The sequence below is a fragment of the Gordionus sp. m RMFG-2023 genome, chromosome 5 (genome assembly GCF_954871325.1).
Source record: "Gordionus sp. m RMFG-2023 chromosome 5, tfGorSpeb1-WG-v2, whole genome shotgun sequence".
Lineage (NCBI taxonomy): Eukaryota > Metazoa > Nematomorpha > Gordioida > Chordodea > Parachordodidae > Gordionus > Gordionus sp. m RMFG-2023.
In genome coordinates this window covers 14,155,369-14,177,741 of record NC_088779.1, presented here as the reverse complement: position 1 = coordinate 14,177,741, position 22,373 = coordinate 14,155,369, and the positions used below count along the sequence as shown (strand labels likewise).

General features: G+C 24.5%; 1 protein-coding gene and 2 long non-coding RNA genes across 7 annotated transcripts; 2 read left to right on the top strand and 1 right to left on the bottom strand.

Annotated features, from left to right (window-relative positions):
- Positions 1-1,116: 1,116 nt before the first annotated feature.
- Positions 1,117-21,638, bottom strand: LOC135929385 (dual specificity protein phosphatase CDC14C-like). 5 transcript variants are annotated; one of them, XM_065465933.1, is made up of 17 exons: positions 21,544-21,638; positions 21,413-21,500; positions 21,294-21,369; positions 21,169-21,249; positions 20,947-21,023; positions 20,840-20,906; positions 20,733-20,795; positions 20,570-20,690; positions 20,473-20,526; positions 17,104-17,361; positions 16,978-17,055; positions 16,362-16,379; positions 16,241-16,313; positions 15,597-15,990; positions 15,308-15,396; positions 14,414-14,599; positions 3,742-3,988 (listed from the first exon to the last, which is right to left on the bottom strand). In XM_065465933.1, the coding sequence occupies exons 1-16, from the start codon at positions 21,584-21,586 to the stop codon at positions 14,431-14,433; spliced, it is 1,749 nt and encodes a 582-aa protein (XP_065322005.1). In that variant the 5' UTR covers positions 21,587-21,638; the 3' UTR covers positions 3,742-3,988; positions 14,414-14,430. The 5 variants fall into 5 exon arrangements, with proteins under 5 accessions (XP_065322007.1, XP_065322005.1, XP_065322004.1 ...); XM_065465932.1 differs by having other exon boundaries at positions 3,747-3,988; positions 16,241-16,379; XM_065465935.1 differs by lacking the exons at positions 3,742-3,988; positions 14,414-14,599 and adding an exon at positions 1,117-1,276 and having other exon boundaries at positions 16,241-16,379.
- Positions 11,227-11,918, top strand: LOC135930047 (uncharacterized). The gene is made up of 6 exons (XR_010572712.1): positions 11,227-11,296; positions 11,352-11,438; positions 11,479-11,619; positions 11,665-11,724; positions 11,770-11,829; positions 11,882-11,918. It is a non-coding gene; the product is annotated as an uncharacterized LOC135930047 (long non-coding RNA).
- Positions 11,977-12,389, top strand: LOC135930472 (uncharacterized). The gene is made up of 4 exons (XR_010572778.1): positions 11,977-12,054; positions 12,095-12,190; positions 12,235-12,289; positions 12,330-12,389. It is a non-coding gene; the product is annotated as an uncharacterized LOC135930472 (long non-coding RNA).
- Positions 21,639-22,373: the final 735 nt, after the last annotated feature.

The following is a 22,373-nucleotide window of genomic DNA, read 5'->3' as shown; positions in this document are numbered from 1 at the left end:
AATATTAAAATTTATTTTATAAAGAATACTCAGATTGTACATATTTCTTCAGATAAAGATGATTTTACCTGTCCTTGTCCCAATAAAAATCATTTTTTTATACCAATAAAAAATTAAGGGTACAAAGTCTACACAAAATTGTGTCCTAACTAAATATTTCAATTGTGAATTAAACATGGGCAGTCTCGAAACTGTAAAACCGTTTTAATGGGAAAAATGAGAAGATATCTGATTAAACGGTTATAACAAGATGGGACTCTTTTTATAACTCCGTGAAATTAGCAGTCTTATTAAGGAGATGAACCAATTAGACGAATCTTGAGATAAATCCAAATTGCAAAGAGTTTCAGATAATGACAAGTCCATATATATATTGTATGGAACCTGTTGGTATGTCTCTTTCGATTTTAGAACATTTGGGATATTCACTCTTAATATTAAAACTTTAAAAAATTGCTTTAAATAATTTCAAGTTTTGAGTCACTTATATCCAACATTGATAAAAAATTTAATTGAAATATTGTTTACAATTTATATTTTGACTATATTTATTTTCAATAGATTCGAACACATCTATAAAGATGAATATATACTATCAGCAATAATTCACCGGCCACTTAAATTAGATTAGCCCTAGATAAAATTATAGGTAAACGCAGACTTGATTCCTTTAAAAAAACATATATACCAGATTATTTTCTGATAAAGATAAAAAAAATTTTGATGGGAATCTGAATGAAGATTTTTTGAAGATGATCTATAAGCTTTCTTTAAAATAAGGATTAGACAAATACTGAATCCTTATTTCCCTCATAGGATTTTCCATCCTAAGCTTATTATTCTTTAATTTTTAATGAATTCCCATTAAATTTATTTATATATAAATATAATACAACCCTCCCCCTTTGCCAGTTGAACATGTATTTAGCACGGCGAAAGATGTGCTGAGCACTCTCTTGTTTATTTGATCAAATTTTTGAAAATAAATTTAAAAAATTATCATTAAAAATATCCTATTTTAACTATATATCATTTTATTCATGTTAAAAAAATTATTATAAATAGATCTCATATTAGAATATATTATTTTTATATAATTCTATTTATATTATATATATAGGAAATTTTTTAAATATTAAATTTTTTAAGCGAGGAACATGTTATTTTCTGAATAGCTAGTAACGCGCGTTCCCTTTTCACAAGGTAACAAGTAGCTCGTCCTTGAAGTAACGTTTACAGTACTACTGATTTGTGATTCATTAAATATTTCAAAATCCTTTTTTGTAGATAAAAAGGAAAAAATATATCATATTAAAGTATTTTTATTTTATAATTAGAATTTTTTCTGAACATTATTATTACAAATAAATTGAATTTTGATTTTTATTCATTTTTTAATAGGAAATTGTATAAAATGAAATAATTATGTTTAATCATAAAATCCCAAACAATGATAATGTCGTATATAGTTTTATTTAAATATTGACCCGATTTTATATTTATATCGGCAAAGATCCAGTTCCCATTCTATAGCCAGACCGCCTTTTTTACAAATTTTTGCATAATCATTAAATTATAACATAAATTAATCTTTATTTAACAATAAAATTATCAAAGTACAAAAATATATGCTGAATCGGTCCCCTTCTCTCTTGTGAATAACTAACAATCTATTCCTCCACTAATCGAAAGCCAAAATGATCTTCTTGCGAAAGGAAGACACACACTTCATGAATTTTTCTTTAAAATTTATCCAAAGATCCAAAATTAAGAGTTTAGTGGTGAGCAGATTTTATAAATCGTGAGTAATTCGTAGACAAAAATGCCTTTGTGAATAATGCGCGAAGTAGGGAACGTTGTATTGCATAAAGATAATATTTAATCGACCAATAAAGCTTTGACACCATGGTGAAAATATTTCAAATGAATTGATATATTTGCGAGTTAAAAATACATTGTTTTATCAGTAGAGATCCTCCCTTAATAAAATTTTTAATTTATTAAAAAGTCTTTTATAATAATATAACATAAATATCTTGTAATATAATTTATAATTACGTTTTAAAAAAAGGGGGAGCATCCAGTTAAAGTTCTACAAAATGAGCATCTAGCCCGTATTAAAAAAAATGAGTTTTATATTTTTTGCCAAATTTTAGAATTTTATATTTCAATTTTCTAAAAACGACTCGATTAAATTCTAAAAAAAATATTAAGTTTGATATATTAAATAAAATATCAAAATTCATAAAAAAACTAAGCAATTTAGATTGATTAAGATTTCAAAACGTGATAAGGCTCGGCTTTATTTTATTATTAAAATGGGTGTTTGCTTATTTTTCGGGTAATCGTTAATCACCCTATTTTAATAGTTTAAACATTTGAATTATTTTTGTTATATAAATGGAACTATTCTATTTTCGATAATTTAGTCTAGGGTATAAAATATTTTAAAAAACCATTTAAAACTTAATATTCTACTTAAAATGTCATTTGTTAAGATAAAAAATCTAATCAATAAAGCCAATATTTTTGATAAGTCATATAAGGATATACACACCAATGTAACACATTTCCCTCAAAAAAATGAGTCCATATTTCCTAGATATTTAAACTATCTGGATACTCTGATGCAGCTCGATACGATTTGGGTGTTTGTTTTACTTATATTGGCATATCTCATATCATGGACTATTTTCGCTATATTGTGGTGGTTCTTATCATATGCTAATGGCGATTTCAGTTATCTTAATGATCCAGCTCAAAGATGCTTAATGGATATCAGAGACTTCTATTCCATTTTTCTATTTTCAATAGAAACTCAACATACAATTGGTTATGGTTTTAGATATTTAAATGACAAATGTAGAGTGGGTGTTATACTTTTAATGTTGCAATGTATCGCGGGTGTAATCGTCGAATGTTTGACAACGGGAATATTATTTATAAAGTTTTGCTACCCCAGGAAGAGAGAAAAATGTATTATTTTTAGCGATCGTTGTGTGGTCAATCAAAGAAACGGAGTTTTGTATTTGATGGCTAGAATTGCAGAAACTAATCAAATCCATTTAACTAATGTATCAATAACAGCAGTATTATATCGTGAAAAAATAACCCACGAAGGAGAAGTAATACCCTTTAATCCATACTTCCTAAATATTCATACATGGGAAGGAAAAGAAAACTGTGAAAACATTAATCTTTCAGTTCCCCAAATTATTTTGCATCATATAAATTCAAAATCACCATTGTATGATCTTGCAATCAATGAAGACTATATTATAGATGAAAACTTTCAAATTCTGTTCATGGTTAGTGGTTATGCCAAACCAACTGGTATACCAATCCAAATCTATAAATCCTATTACCCAAGTATAATAAAAGAAAATAATATATTGTTTATTAATATAATAAATACATATAAAAGCTGATATATTGTGGGGCAATCGATTTCAAAATATGTATATAAAAGACAAGGATAAAAAAATTTGCGTTGATTTTATGAAGTTTAATGAAACGATTGTTAAAGATGTGGGTCTTCAAGCTTGGCGACAAAATATCGATAAAGATGAATTATCGTTTACTGATAGTAGTCTCGCAGAAAAATTAAGTGATATCATGAAAGAACACAATGCTATAATTATGCGAATGAATTAAACGTATATGTGTTTTTTTAAGTTTAAAATATTACGACAATTTGTAAAAAAAAACTTTATTAATTATTATTATTTTTTTAAAATTTATAAGAATGAAAATATTGCAGCTATAATTTTCTAATATAAATATATAATTTTCAATAAATTAATTTACTAATCGCTCTAATATAAAAATATTTTTTTTAAAAATTTGCATAAATATAAATATTGCAATAAAATCATATATAAGTATTTTGAGAGTATTAGTAAGATCTTCTAAAGATAACTTGTGCATTGTTAGTCAAAAAGTTGAGGAGCGAGATAAAGTTTAACCACTGGCGTTTTTGTTTCATATTCTAAAATATTATAAATAAAAATTTGTAAATTCTAGCTTTTACGATGGAAAAGTGAGAAAGCAGACATTTACATTTTTCTTAATAATATATCATAAAGCGGAAGAAGTGTTTAAAAATCTAAAAATTATGTCTATTCATGCATTATAAATATTTCAATACAAACATAATCACAATCGTTATTTTGTTTTAGACAATAAAAAATCCCTTTTCATTTTAATAATTAGGGCGAGCTTAAACAAAAATATTTTCCAAAAAAAAAGATTCCCGTATTAATATATTATGCGTCCAAATTCGATTTAGTAAATTTCAATAATAAATTGACGTCTTACTAATTAAAATATAGGTTTAAAAATAGAGATGCACCAGATCCAATATTTTTTACTGGTATCTGAATCTTATAAAAATATTTATTAACTCTTATAAGTAGAATATAAATTAAATCAATAAAAATATATTTAAATACCGTGTGAATTTAATAATAAAATTAGAATGGTGTAAACTAGGTCGACCAATGATTAGACTGACCATCTCAAAAATGAATGTTTAAATGTTAATAAAATCCAAATTTTAGAGAGCTAACTCCACCAGATCCACAGATATTAAAGTAGAAAATCGCGCCATGCGTGATTTTATTAAATCTTTTTTTTTAAAAAAAAATACTTAGATAGTTACAAATAATATATCATTTTATAGCCCTTAAATTTTTACATTTGAAAAAAAAAATTAAAAAATTTCAAGTGTTTTCGTATTTCCGGTAAAAATAAAAAATTAACAATGTTAGGAAGGGATTTTTTGGGTGTTAATATTCTCTAAAAATGTTTATTACATTTATATTAAACTATTTAATAAAAAACCTCGATAGCCATTTTTGTTTTTTTAATTTTATTTGAAATTTTATAAATAAATAAAGATAATATAGATGGCGTTATATTAAAATATTTTATTTATATAATATATTTAATAAAAATATATATTATATTAGTATAAAAATTAAAAAAATCTATTAATTATAATTAATATGATATCATGGAACAATAAGTAAGGAAGCAGCCCTTACGGATATGGTTATTAGGACGCTATATTTTAAAATAAACTTATTTTAAAATTTTTAATAACAATTATAAAAAAACAACTTGTTTTAATCTAATCTCATTTAGCGCTGAGGCGATAAATTGTAGGTACATCCTGTCACTGTTAATTGATCTATAATCGTTATTATTTGATTAATGGGCAACCAAATCTTTTCCTCAATTAGGAGAAAAGAAGGATGGTGATGGTTCATGTGGTGTAAAACGAAAATATATATCTCCTCTGTAATTCCATTCTTTTTTAGAACTGTGGCTAACCACCAAAAAGAGTCATAAACACATGTTACGAATCCTTCAATATCAGCAAAAGAGAAATTATTCGAATTTGAGATATTGTTAATTTGAAAGTCCTATTCATATGAATATATTTTTGATTTAAGTTTACTTTAACTCAAAGGAAATACAGCATGTATTTCCTGGGTTCCTGGAATGGGGCAAGCTAAATTGAATCTTTTTAATCTCTTATAAATTGTATTATTCGTTGGTTCTATATGTAAAATTTACTGATGACATGTTTTATTATGCAAACGGATATATATCAACTGGTGTTAAAATGTGTCCAGAACTGGTGCGCTAAAGGCTTGAATGATGATAATTTTTTTAATGTTCCGTCAAGGCCGTCACATAGATTTTTTCCATCGGATGTGGAAAATGCCATTCAGGCCTCAGGAATTTCTATTAATAAGCGCAAAATGAAATAAAATAAGAGATATGTTTCTATAATAGTTTGAATATAAAATTTTAAAATATATTTATATAACGTCCTATTAATGATCATATCTGTATCTGCGTACATATCGCCCTAGGACATCGTATTGATTATACTTATTGATTTTTTAATTTTAATCCCACCAATACAAATCATATTTTTATTAAAAATTAGTGTTGTTAAACGGCTCGATTTGAGCCGATTTTTAAAAACGGTTAACTCAACATTATAGCCAGAAAAATATTGCCTAAGCATCGAGATTTCGCCAATAGAGTTCAATCCTATATGCCATCAATGAGCAAAATCTTTAGGCTTGCATAATATTTTTCTAAATAAAATATTGAGTTAGCCGTATTTAAAAATCGGCTCAAAATGAGCAGTTTAACAACACTATTAAAAATATTATATTATAATAAGTTTTGAATATAACGTCATCTATATTATTTTTTTTATTTATATAAATAAATAATAAAAATTCAAATAAAATGAAAAAACAAAAATAACTATCGAGATTTTTTATTAAATCGTTTAATATAAAGGTAATAAACATTTTAAGAGAATATCAACACCCCAAAAAATCGCTTCCTAACAGTGTTTATTTTTACCGGAAATAAGAAACACGGAATTTTTTAATTTATTTTCGATATTTTCCAATGTAAAATTTTAAGGGTATAAAATGATAATCTTAAGTATTTTAAAAAAAACAAGATTTAATGAAATCAGGCATTGCGCGATTTTCGACTTTGAAGGCTTATATATTTGGATTTGGTTGAGCTAGCACTCTAAAATTTTGAATTTAATTATATAAAATAGATAACTATCATGCCAAATTTCTTTCATTTTAAAGATGGTCGTCCAAAAATTTAGTTTTTTGGTTGATTTGACGTGGAATGACCCAGGTTTTATAGAAAATTCGAACATGTCTATTTTTTAAAAATGAAACAAAAATACTCTTTTTCTTTATCCTGCGTAGAAAACAAATTTAATTCGAAAACTTAATAAACGAAAAACATAATGCTGATAAGACTTTTTCATAATTTTAACCTTAGATATCCTTAAAGGCTTTAAAATAAGTTTTGGACGAAGTCTTATGAAAAACATTAAACTATTTGATATTATAAATATCTTTACTTCGGGGTGGACAAACTGTTCAAAATATTTTTATCGGCCGAGCCGATTAAAAAAAAGAATAATTAAGAAAATTTATATTTTTTCTCTAATAAAAAATTATTATAGATCGGGTCGGAGAACTTGTACAAATATATTTTATAGGCCAGGTGGGGTTAAAATAATTAAGGGTTGGGTCCAAAAACTCGATAGAAAATTTAAGCGGGCCAGGCCACTGTCAGAGGCAAAGTTTATTTGACTCATTAAGATTATGCCCATGAATGACAAATATCAATATCTTATAGATATTATATGTATGTATATGTTAGCGCCAAATTGTTTTTATCCGGCAAAAATCATTTTTTGAAAGCGTCTTTTTAAATTTAAAAATCGAATTTTGCCAGAAATATTGTTTAAAATACCTGATTTATGAATGGTAGACAATTTTTCTGTTAACCTTTGAGTCATTTATAATTTATATAAAAAAATATATGGAAAATCTAATATAAATTAAATTAAGTTTGAGAGTTCATGGAAATATTGTCTGAAATTCATAGGGTAGATATTTCAAACATAATGGAATATACTCCCGGTAAAATCAGATATTTAAATTTTAAAAACACACTCAAAACATGATTTAAAGGAAAAAATAATGCAATTACGGAAAAAAAACACATTGACCAAGCATATATATTATATTAGGCCTATACAAAAACGAATAGAATAATGACAAATATGAATAAATTATTCGTTTTGTTCGAATATGAATGAACAGTTATTCGATTCAGAATAATGATTAATTTTTTCATTTCTATTGATAACGAGCTCTAATTTAACCTTCAAGGAATAGAGGATATTTCTTATATTACCAGCATTTTTTGAATTTCATAACAAATTATATTGAAAATCATTATTACAAATCAAACAAAACCAAAGATAAAGAAATAAAATTAATTTTTTTAAACAAATTTTTGTTAAAAAGCTAGCATAATTGATATGGAGGAGAATGATTATGATGAATTAATTGAGCTGGATGTTGGTGATAAAGTTGATAAATTGCCTCACAAAAAGGATGGGTAAGAATCTATATTGGGTAAGAATCTATATTAATTTAATACAGATAGTGAAAAGGGGACTTGATATCATTCAAGTAAAAATAAGATCTCCTTTAATAAATCATTACAATAGGTCTCATTCAAACCTTGGTAAAAAAAAGTTATACTAACTGATATAGTGGGATATGCATATATTGGTGTTTTGTAATTATGTATTGATTTTGGGGATTTTTTTATATGCATAATAATGTTTTATTATTTTATAAAAAAAAGGAAAAAAGGTGGATTCATTGTTTTTTCCTTAGATTTTAAAAAAAAGGAAAAAAAGTGGATTCATTGTTTTTTCCTTAGATTTTAAAAAATTTCTATATTTATCTCTTCACTTAAAAAAATTTTTTGTATTGAATTAATGCTAAAATACAATAAAAGAAAATTTTAAAAAAATCAGTGCCCTGGTGTCTTATTCGCTATTATATCAGTAAGGTGATAAAACTAACATAAATATGTTTTTAAGGTCTACATCATCAAATTCCTTATATAAAAAACTTATTTTAAAGATAACTTCGTAAGGCTCTTTATTAATAATAAGATTCAAAACTGTAATTACAAAAGAGTCTAAAGATTTTATAAATATTGAATCATCTGTAAAATCAATATGCTCCAGCACTCTTAAATTGCAATTGCACATGTTTATTACATTTGCAATCAGATTAATTTTCCATCTGATATTTGGACTAGCCGGAAAGAGGTTCCTTTTCTAAGCTAATTTATTGATGATAATTTTATATTTAATTTGGTTTTAGATGTTCTTCAAATAAAAGAATCTCATTCAGGAGAAAATATTTTTAAAGCATTTGTCAAAATAATTAATATTTTAATTTATAGGTCAAAAATTTTACAACAACATTAGATATTGTTACTAATAACTTTATTCACTTTAAAATACCCATTAATAAAAATAGGACAAATTCAATGTTATGATCATGTAATAAATTTAATTTCTAAAGAAATTTTAAATCCTTTTATTTCAAATTTAAAAATATTATCAGAATGATTCGAAAATATCCCAAAAAATTAATTTATTAAAAAATATATCAAGTTCACTACACCCTATCATAAATTATCTAAAACCTAAATTAGATAGAAATAAGGTGGAATAGCACCTATAAAATGATTGAAAGGTGATTATTGTTAAAACCAATAGTGATAAACAGGGATTCGAACCGAACCCGGAGAAAAAACCCGGGGTTTTGGGGAAAAAATTTGAACCCAAACCGAACCTGAACCCCGTTTATAAAATTTTTAAAATCCCGAATCGAAACTGTGAATTTTATTTGAATCCAGGTTTAACCGGCTTCAGTGTATTGTTTAAAATAAAATATTTGTAATTTAATTGAGATTTTATAACAACTTAATTCATATACGCCATTTTTAAAACTTATTTAATTTATTCTCAAAGATTCCTATTGGAGTAATAATAAATTTTAAACAATTAAATTCATTTACGCCATTTATTTTAATTTTTAACTTATTCTCAATGATTATTAAGAGGAAAATGAAAGTGAACAAGTCAAAGTAAAATTATTATATTGGATATTGTTAATTTAAGGAAATATGTCATTAAATTTTAAAAATTGATACATGACTATGCTTTGTATTTTTAACTATATTTTGCCTATAATAAAATAAAAAATTATTTTTTATGCCAAATTAATATCTAGTTTTTTAATTATGATTTAAATATAGAATTTTTTTTTAATCAATTCAAAAATTCTTAAACCTGGACTGACCGGAACCAAACCCAGGTTCAAAAATATTTCCCTGAACCGAACCCACCTATTTTTATTTTATTTTAAACAGAACCCGAATTCGCATCCCTGGTGATAATAAATATTAAAACTCAAGAAAAACGAATATTGATAAACCTTAATTTTATAATTAGAAATAATATAACAGTGGCGTAGCTACGGGGGGGGGTTTTCGGGTTTGGACCCCCCCCCAGAGCAATTAATTTTTTTTTTTTTAGAATATTCGTTTAAAAGACTCAAAAGTGACTTTATATCAAATAAATACCATGAATATTTATATTTTTCTGGTTTTGATGTTTGTGGAAGGATATTATTACTTTTAATTTTAAATATATATATAAATTATTCTGTATATTATTTTAAAGTCATTGATAATAATCTATTAATTTTAATAATATATTATTGATGCATTTTTAAAAAAATATTTATTATAAATTATCCAAGATATGGTTCGATAATAATAATATGAAATAAAAAAGTGCATAATCTACCCCCCCCCCTCAGAGCAATTTTTTTAGATTATTCGTTCAAAAGACTCAAAAGTGACTTTATATCAAATAAATACCATGAATATTTATATTTTTCTGGTTTTGATGTTTGTGGAAGGATATTATTACTTTTATATATATATAAATTATTCTGTATATTATTTTAAAGTCATTGATAATAATCTAATAAATTATAATAATATATTATTTATGCATATTTAAAAAAATATTTATTATAAATTATCCAAGATATGGTTCGAAAATAATAATATGAAATAAAAAAGTGCATAATCTACCCCCCCCCCCCCCTCAGAGCAATTTTTTTAGATTATTCGTTCAAAAGACTCAAAAGTGACTTTATATCAAATAAATACCATGAATATTTATATTTTTCTGGTTTTGATGTTTGTGGAAGGATATTATTACTTATATATATATATAAATTATTCTGTATATTATTTTAAAGTCATTGATAATAATCTAATAAAATATAATAATATATTATTTATGCATATTTAAAAAAATATTTATTATAATTTATCGAAGATATGGTTCGAAAATAATAATATGAAAATAGTGCATAATCTACTTTCTCTGCTTTTATTTCTAATAATATATATTTGGTTTATATTTTGTAGCATTTTTATAAATGAAATTATTAAAGAGATTAAATTTATGACTAAAAAGTAAAGATTGTTATTTCCTATTTACGAACTTTAAGATTGAAGGAAATGGACATTAGAAAATATTTACTAAGTAACAAAAAAAATTTACCAGCTAATATCTCATGCAATTTATGCCCTGATGAAAATGATAAGCATGATATAAATACACGAGGTTAAAAAATATTTAATCCAGTGTACTAATTAATATCTTATGCATTATAGGCTCTATTGAAAATAATAAGGATGATGTAAATACACCAGGTCAAAATAACATTTAATATAAAAGATATTTAAAATTAATAGCTAACTATTTTTATTTTAGAATTTAAAATTAAACACCTAGTCATAGTTTTAACTAAATTAAAATTGCCAGTACAAACCACTTTGGGTAATTTATTATTTTAAATAATTTTGGCTAACCAAAATATTTTGACATTTATAAGATATACCCAAACGTAGGAGGGAAGAAAATGATCTTGATACACTCATTTATATACCCAAAGACCATATAAAATCACTACCTAGTACAAGTAATATAATCTATTAAGATTTAAATATTTTTTATTATAGATTTAGATATATCAAGTATTACATTTAATAAAAATGATGATAGTCAACAAAATGAACATACCAAATCACTAATTAATATAGAAAATCAAAATTTTAATGATGAACTTGATATCATAAGCAACAATTTACCACCCACATCAGGTATTTTATAATGACCTTATTTAAATGAATCACTAATTAATATAGAAAATCAAAATTTTAATGATGAACTTGATACCATAAGCAACAATTTACCACCCACATCAGGTATTTTATAATGACCTTATTTAAATGAATCACCAATTAATATAGAAAATCAGAATTTTAATGATGAACTTGATACCATAAGCAACAATTTACCACTCACCTCAGGTATTTTATGAACTTATATGACCTTATTTAAATGTATTCATTTAAATTTTAGAAATACCTAGATACTCTATAAAAAATTATGATAAATCTCTACCTAGTAAAAGTAATGTTAACTATTACCTTTAAATATTTATATCATAATTTTTGGTATATCAAGTATCACATTGAAGAAGAATGATAGTAGTCAACAAAATATTATAGGCTGTATCAATTTAGAATTTAAAGGTTATCTAATATGTTGTTTTATTTTAATTTATTTTTATAGGAATATCTCAATTAATATTCACACCAAGGGGTAAAAAAAATAGTGATAACAAACAAAAAAATACACTAAGTCACAACAAATCACTATCTAATAAATGTAATGTAATCAATTACTTATTAATATTTACATTAAAATTTTAGATATATAAAAAATCTAGGGAGAATTTAAATGGAAATGAAGTTCCACTCATGTCAGGTATTAGTCTTATTTAAATTATATTTATTTAAAATCTTAGCAATTCCCACATACTCCAGAAAACTAAAGGATATAGACAACCAATTATACTAGATCATTTAGAACCATCACCTACTACAAGTGATATAGTCTATTACTTTATACTTATAATAATCAAAAGTTGGTTCCAAAGCTAACATGTCATCTATGATTATTAGCCTAGGTTTCTCAATATTAATTTTAAACATCTATCATATATTGGTAAAAAAATATTGCCAACACAATTTTGATTTTTTCACTTTGAAGGATATCGACTTAAATTTACAGTTTAAAAAAAACATTTATTTTTTAATCTATAGTTTTAATGTGTTTACTAATTATAAAATATATCATTTATAATTAAGGCAATATAATATTTATAATTAAAGCAATTTATATGTGTAATACTAATATTTATAATTAAGGCAATATAATATTTATAATTAAAGCAATATAATATTTATAATTAAAGCAATATAATATTTATAATTAAAGCAATATAATATTTATAATTAAATCAATATAATATTTATATTTTAAATAATCGCTTTTTATTTGTAAATAACTTCTAAAAGTATAATAAAATGAAACGTATATCAATAAAATTGTGTCAATGTGTTATTTTAATTAAAATTAGTGGCTCAATTTTAGCCGATATGGCTAACTCAATATATTAGCCAGAAAATTTTGCTCATGGAGATACAAGTTTTATATTATTCGAGAAATCTCTAGGCTTGAACAATATTTTTTGGCAAAAATATTGAGTTAGCTGTTTATAAAAATCAGCTCAAGTCGAGCCGTTTAACAACACTAATTAAAATAATTAATAAATCTAGGACTTTTATATTATAAGAAAAACCAATATGATTTTTAAGATAAACCCGGCCGAAGGCCGGGCAAAAGGGCCGAAGGCCCGTAAAAGGGGGTCTGGGGGGCGAAGCCCCCAGGCTTTTATATATGGACCCCCTCTAAGGAAAATTCCTAGCTACGCCACTGTAATATAATATATTACTAACATACAGGAGGTATGGGAAGATTTTATAAGGCTATTTTATTAGCACCATTATGAAACTACAAATATAGCTTGTGAGGAAATTTATCCCACTTATAATTTATTATATTTTAATTCTTGAACATCTCAAAAATGAAAAACCTAATTTAGATAAATCATTAAACTGGCGATGAAGCAATAACCACAATACTTGATCCTAATTTTAAAATATAATATTTAAAATTAATATCTGCTGATTATAATATTATTGATATATCCAAACTAACGAATAAATTTGAAATTTATAACAGATATTTTACATTTTCCCATTTAAATAAATAAAGTTTTATTTTAAAAAGCTGATAATGATAACTAAAAAAACTATAGACTAGACATTGTTTTTTAAACAAATAGGTGTATTAGCTGCTTGCGAAAGGCTCTTCTCACCTGTAAATAATTTGCTGACAAAAATCGCATGTCTTATAAAGAAGAAATAAGAAAAACTCTTTGTCTTATTGGCTTCACATTGTTAGTGTTGTTGAGCGGCTTATTTTGAGCTGATTTTCAAAACGGCTAACTCAATATTTTCGCCAGAAAAATATTGCCTAAGCCTAGAGATTTCGTTAATATGTCTAGACCTTTGTTCCTCTTATGAGCAAAATCTTCAGGCTTGTGTAATTTTTCTGGGTATAATATTGAGTTAGCCGTTTTTAAAAATCGGCTCAAAACGAGCCGTTAACAACACTTTACAATATTAATTAATAAGCATATTAATTTCGTTAATAACTTGATCGCATGTTCTTTATCTTTACATTATTATAATTAATTTATCTATTAAAAATTAAATATGCAATAAAAAAATCTGTTAAAATATTTTCGTTTCAATTATTTTATAATATTTATAAAAAAAGGAATTATTTTAATCGAATAAAATTTAATAGATAATTCGATTCGTTTTTGAATAGGCATAGTTTATATAAATAAGCATCTAATAGGATTAAACTTGGTATAGATTATATGGTTGTACATTGATCTGACATCACATATAATAATTTAACATGCTAATTACATTTAATCAAGTCAGAATAAACATTAAAAAAAGTAGTAAAATAAACTTCAGGAAAATGAATGGTCAAGTTAAAGAATATCTATTAACAGATGGTCTGAAATCATAGTGAGCATTGTTTGCCCTTCTATGCTTAATAACATTCATTAATTGGCCTCCATTTATAAAAATATTATTTCTCTTGTAATTTTTATTAATATCACTGCTATCAATTTCTAAATTTTGTAATTGATTGCTAAAATGTTTTTCATTAATCATAATATAAAATAACACTATGTATCAGAGCAGAGTTACCAATTGCAGGGCCCGGATTTCGGCCTGGAAATTTAATCAATTCAGCATTTTACTGTTTGTTTTTCATTAATATGAAATTAATTAATATCTAACACAAAATTATTTTCTTTATTCCAAAAAAAAATTATTTTCCATTTAATACCAAAGAAAAGGAACATTTGTGTTCTTTTTCAGAGAAAATTTTATTTTACAATGTTATATTTGTAATTTATTTACCTTAGTAAAGTATATAGGAACAAATTAAAATGATGTAGCTGGTTATATCGTAAGTTATTTCCCTAATCATTCATAAAATTAAATAATATATTTTAAAAAATTACCTGTAAATGTAATATTAGTTGGATTTGGGAATTTTTTATATTTATTTAAATAACTATTTCTATCTTTCTAAAAATTATAAATTAGTCTATTAAATTAATTAACGTTAGATAATATATAAATAGTCTTGAAATGTAAATTAAAAATATGAAAAGTGAATGAATGTTCATATTTTTAATTATATTATATTTCTTTTATTATATGATAGTCGGCCGGGTTTATAGGGAAAATCATTAATAAGGTCAGCCCGTATACCAGGGCCAAGTTTGGTCCGAGCCAGCAGGTCTCTGCTATGCATTATATAGATAAATTATATAAATATTTACTTTACCTAGACGAATGAGAAGTGTTTAGCTTTTGATCCATTTTTTTATTTTGATTATGGGAATAAACAGCATATTTAGGTTCTATATATTCATCCTTAAGTTGAAAAAAAGTAAAGCAACATTTATTAAAAAATAATAAATATTTGACTTTAGTTACAAAATCAAAATATGGTATAATTAGTAATTAATTTCGAAATATAAATGGAGCATTCTATTATAATATAAAATAAAAATAAATAAAATCCAAAGGATAGACACATTTTAAATTTATTATATATATTAGTAACAATTTACCATATCATGGTTATATAAAATAGCATCGGAAGTCGAGCTTAACGGAGTGGGATTTCCTTTTTCAGGGCCGTCAAATTTAAAAAGGTTGATTTTACGCGACAAATTACGCAAAACAACAGGGCTAACAGAAGCACTTTTTGATTTGATCCCACTTGACGTGGATATGTGAACGCCACAAAGATGGTTATTATGATTATTTTCATCTGTATACTCCCTAGAAGAAGATTGACTTTTTTCATGTTTAAAGCATTTAAGTGGAGAATAAAAATAAGATTTGGGATGACTATGAGCCGAAGGAGAGAGGGGAGATGGAGATAAAGGTGTTTTTGCTGAGCCATCATCCTGGTTTTTATTGACGTTTTTTTCGTAGTAACTCCAGAGGAAGGATTGCATTCTTTTCATGTTTATTTTAAAATACAACTTTATTTTAACCACTGAAAGTGACCAAAAATTTTGGCTCAAATTATGGGCATGCTCTTGGTTAAAATTAATAAATAAAATTCACTTAGAAACTTAAAATAATGCGCAGTATAATATATTTGATCTTAAAACGTTAGAAATCCATAAATATGTTAATGTAATAAAAATTCCCCGCTAAAAAAATATGTTGAGCAATACAAAATAAATCGTTTCCTAATCAAAACCTCTCTAAAAAATTTTGTTGATGGCCGAGTATAGAGCCAGGACGACATATGCGAATCCAACTGATTGCTTCAGCTGCAGTGAATTTAAATCGGCTCATTAAATAACATGCGATTAATGTACCAGTTCTTCCTAGACCAGCTATTATAAGAATTAAAAAATAATTTTTATATATTATATAATTTACATAACGTGCAAATTCTCTAATGTAAATGCTAAAATTTTTTAAAAAAATTATTGAAAATGAATAAAAATGTTCACAATCTAACGTAATCCTTATACAAATAAAAATAATCCTTTTATATTCAGACAATGAAAAAAAAATTGAAATGATATTTATCTTAAATTGTTCTATTATTTTTAAAAATGTCGTGAAGTATAGACAAATTCAGTCAGGGTACATAGAAATGCTTTAAATTTAATTATTTAATGTATTTTATTTTTATGCCAAACTTAGAAAAAAAATTAATAAAATAATTTTTTTAAAGGTCAAAAATATAGCTAATCCAATTTCAGTAATAAAGTTTTTTAAAATTAAAAAATATAAAATTTGGAATCCTAACCATATGTAGGATTCATAAAAAGGGTTTGATTATTTCAAAAATTAGGCAAATTAAAACTAAGAAAAACGCAGAAAAGATTTTAGATAAATTGATGGTAATAATCAAAAATTTTATAAAATGGACGATAAGATCTATTTTGATATTCAAAAAAGGGTCAATAACGCTATAAAAATTACCTTTACAATGTACGGCAATGGCTCCCCCACTTCTAAAATTATTTGTTGTTTGTGTTAGTGATTTACTTATGGATTGATCTAAAAAAGGTCACATATATTGTAACAAGATAATAATTAGTTATCTACCTAAATTAAGCTGATTTTCGTCATTTAAACGACATAAATGTAAAAAACGTTTGATAATTGATTCAGATGGAATTGCACCATCGGGGAAGTAGAGATCTTTATGCAGTATCCCATTAGACACAAAATCATTAGCATCGTACTTGTCTGGTTCATTTAGTCTAACAACAAGTCTGACGCCATGGGAATTGAAGTACGGGATAAAAAAACTTGGAGGATGATGATTGCAATTTATGTTTTGGGCACCTGGGTTTGGTGTTTCTTTTTATATAATTAGCTTATTAAATCAAATGAACAAAATATCGAAAATATAATTTCATATTGATGCCTAAAATGTTAAATATAGCAATTAAATACTTTTATAACTAAATTTATCTTAATAATTTAGATGCATCTAATTTTGGTTAGAAGAAGCTAAATTCAATTAATCAATAACTCAAACTAAATAGATTAATCTAGATCCGGGATAGATGTTTCTCAAAATTAGCTGATAATCAATTTTATAATGTAAAGCAATAACGAAGCGTCTAGTTTACTACTAGGGAAGCAATTGAATAATATTTTTTCATAAACCATACAATATATTAAGATTTATAATAAACAGAATTAATCTTTGTTTTTAAGTAAAATTTCTTTTAATATTTTGTGTACGAATCTATCATACAATTCTATTTTTAATTTTTTTTTTAATTAATCATTATAAACGGTTGTTCATGCCGTTTAACTGTTCGAAAAATCATTCATATCCTAAAATCCTTTATCATTTCAAACACGTCTTTCCTTTGAGAATAAGAGGCATAACCAACAATATAAGGAATTAGAAAATTCAGAAACAGTGACTCGTCACTCATTATCTATAGAAAAATTACTAATGCGAGTTTAATATTTTATTCAAGTTTTGTGAAATTGGCTTTAACCTTCCTTTTTAATGATCAATTTCTTTCATCAAATCAAAATTTCTTGAGCTAAATGATATTTTTAATAAATTTTCAACAACATAATTGCAATTATTAGACATTTTAAATTAATGTTTTTAAAAAAAATTTTAAAAACTTCTTTTCTTTATTTTTTAAAATAATAATTTTTTATTTGCTTCCCTAGTACTCATTTCTAAACGTAAAATTAGACAATCGCATAATTTTTTTATTTATTAAAAAAATAAGCAATTTTATATACTCCCGCATGTATATTTTTTATAACTTAGTAAAAATAATGTCAATTTTTTAACGTAATAAAAATAAAATAGTATTAATCTTTTTAACGTAGTAAAAATAATATTAAATATAAGGTAGTAAAATAATAACCTAGTAAAAAACAATATTAATTTTTTTAAGGTAGTAAATTAGTAACGGTAAAAATAGTACTCTTTTTTTAAACTTGGTATGAATAATATCAAATATTTCAACATAGCATAAAAAGAAGCAATGCTTTCCTTGCTTCAGGACACTTCGTCGCTGATGTAAAGCCAATTTCCTTGGTTGATAATAACTCATTTGTAAATCTGATTAATAGATTATCTCCTGCTACCAAGATGGGAAGAATTTTGGCCAATTTTCAAGAAATCAAAGTCTTTACTATTAGATTCTTCATATGTATCCTACATTCCATTCCGCACAATCGCAGATTGTTGAATAATATATCATATTATACAGAATAATTTTATTTCATATATTTATATTTATCACTATTATTTTTTAATTTTAATAGTGAATCAAATATTATAAGAATATAAATCTAAAATGATGTTGATATATTCAATGATAAATTTACTTTAATTCAAAAACAAAAGATTTCTTATATTTGGTTGATTTTAAGGAGGTATTTTTGTGGCCTAAAAGGTTAGATGTATGCTTGGAAACAGAAGGACGCAGTTTCAATCCTGGTAAGGAGCATAAAAACTTTCAGGTTTTTCTTCAATGACTGATGTGTAAAAGAGGAAGGCCAAAACTTTAATGGGGCCATAAAGTTAGAGCCAATATAAAAAAGTATAAATTAGATAAAAGAGATTGTATGAATAACATAAAGTGGAGAGAGATGTTGAAGGAGCTTACCACCAGAAAAGGTGAAAGCTAAAGAGAAAAAAAAAATTCTTTTCTTATAATAAACATGCTACTTTTAAAAAATTAGTTTCTCAAACCTATTGGATGATAAAGCCTAATTGCAATAGATATTATTTTTAAATCTAAAAATACTCAAATAAATATTATTGATAATTTTTCTTATATTAAAAATATGGTTATAAAATTTGCTACCTATTTGCTCTCAAGTACTAGTGTTGAGCGATTATTTAGTAAGACAAAGATTATACCTTGTGATCACAGATATAGACTTAGGAATGATAATAAATAAAGCATATATTTATCATTTTTAGTCATATTTTTATATCTATTTTTTTATTGGTAAAAATTAGTTAATTCATCATTATTTAGAAAGGATAGCAGTAGTTCACTATTTTTTTTACCAAGTAACAACAACACACTACCTTCAAAAATGGTATTTAACACCATAAAAATTACAGGTCTGGCCATTTGTGCAGATATTTTTGAGGGTACCCAAAACTATACGGGTCAATAAAAAAAACCTTTTAGAAGTCTATACAGTATGTTTTAGACTAGGCTGATCTATATGTAATAAAGATAGGCTATATAAAATATGTTGCTTCACTATTTATTTATAGTAGAGTTCTATGTCCGCTTAGATTAATTTTTAGTATAGCAGTTTAGCCTTAAACTATAAATCTATTTTTTTAAATTTTATTATATACTAAAACTTTTTTTTTGAAAACTGCAAGATGATTTTTAGAAAAGTGGGTATAAAATCTTGTAGTCAATTTTATTATGAGTGAGAAAAAGGATGTTTTAGGTTAATTTACATGGGTTAAATTAAAAAAAATTATCTTCAATTTCAATAAATGTTGTAGCACCTTTACCAGGTTAAATCCTGAAAAAAAAACCCTCTAATATATTTGGAATAATCGTTCTGAAAATGCCTTTTTATTTTAGTCAAAAAAATATGGTATATAAGTTTTATGCATTCAGGTATTTTTGTCAATTAGTCGACTTCTTCCAAATCAAGGAAAATGATTATTGACTAAAAACTTTAGTCAATTGCATATAATTTCGTTTTTTATTATATTTCTTTTTGTTTATTTTTAGCAGTAGGCTGGCATCAAATCTAATATTTTGTATAAAAATTAATATAAATAAAATAATAATTTTAGTATTAGTTGACTAATTTAGTATCTAAAGTTTTTAGTCAAATTTTTGAACTGGTCAATTAACAACACAACATTCAAGGTCAAAAAAATTGCTAATAATACAATTATTATATTAGTAAGTGATTCTAGCATTAAAAATGGTCAATTTTATAAACCCAAATGAGTGAGGAGTTGGACATAGAACCCTGTACAACAAATTCGTAATGTGTCTGATAATACATATTTTATTTACATCATAATTTAATACTAAACCTTTTAAATTCTTAGAAGAAAAAAAGGTAGTTTTAATAAAATTTGATGGCAAGGATTCAGGTCCACAAAATGCTAATATTCTGCCAGGAATAATCCAATTCATATCTCCATTTTCTACCTTCTAAAATAAAAGAGTAATAATATTTAATTTAAAATAAAATACTTCATAATATTCATAGGCATTAATATCAAAATCATGAAAATTGAGAAAACCTAGTGACAGAGCCTATTTTTTTACAGCTATAAATTTAATTTAAAAATTTTTAATACTTTTTGAACTCCTTCAAAAACATTTTTTAGGGTTAATGTAAATTGTGTAGGCATCAGAGATGCATCTCTAAAAAATAATTTAGAAAATTTCATTGTTATTATAATACCTGAATGGTATAAATTGAACATCTAAATTGTTAAATATTGAAAATGCTTCATTTGCTGTCTTATTCAAATATATAATCTAGTTATGTGATTGATATAATAAAATTCATATTTTATTAATGAGTAATAACAATTTAATAATTAAATATAGTAAGTATTATAAAGGTTGTAGAATATATTTAATTTAGAACATATAGTTCTAATTCTTTTGTAAATAAACATACAGAATAAGATCCAGCAAGGTATGCAGCATTGTCTAACTTTTCTAATGATGAATTTGTATAATGTATAATTATTTTGGATCTCTAAAAACAATCTATAATTTATTTTAAATTTAATATAAACATACTTTTAATTTTTCTTTTACGATATGACAATATTTGTACAATTGTGCAAGATTCAAGGGACCAAAATCGTTATTAAAACTTTAAAAAACATAAAATACAAGGATTCATTTTTTTTATTTACCTCTCATAAATTAATTCATTATCAATTGAAAATAAATGAATTTTATTATTTGTAAATCTTGGTTTTATGGGTGCAAAGTATAGGCGATCTTATTAAAATATAAACTAAGCATAACCTGTGCAATATAATACCTTTTAAAATTTCAGCTGCATTGGATAACAAATCTTGGCCCATTTTTTTTTTATTACATTATTGTTTATACTCGAATTGAATATTGTGATAACATATCACATATCACGTGCCCTGTCACATTTAACAGCCATATGACAATTATTTTCTTAATTATTATAAAATATATCAATTTCACGATTTAATAAACTTTTAAATTAATATAATTTTAAAAAAAAAATTTGATAAAATGAAATTGGGAGTACAAGTTCAACTATGAAAAATTATTTTAAAATAAGATTTTTAATTTTTTTTTAAAAAAATATAATTAATTTGGCTATGGTGATGGCTCTTACAGTGGCGTCGCTAGAAGGGGGCGCGCAGGGGCTCAAGTTCCCTGAAAAATTTGAATACCCCCTGAAGCTAACAATTTTTTTTTAATGCTCCTTAATGTCCCCTTATACTAAAATCAATTTTTTTAATTGCTCCCTGAACAATTTCTTTTATAATTCTATTGAGTAATACATAGATTTAATTTTATTATTTAAAAATTAATAAGACAATCTAAATTTTTATTAAATGAATACTATTTTAATTATTAGATTAGATTAATATAGTGTAAATTATATTTTCACTATGTCAGCTTGCTATCAAATTCTGTGTTAAAAATATATCAATATCACTCACTAAATATTAATTTAGCATTAGCAGTTGAATCTTAATTGACTTTTATTAAAATTAATATAATCATTTATTATTTGAAAATTAACAAATTTAATTGTAATTAGCCGAGTTTAACATCACTAATCAACTATATTATTTATTTTTAAATTTAATTATCATGTCTCGATTT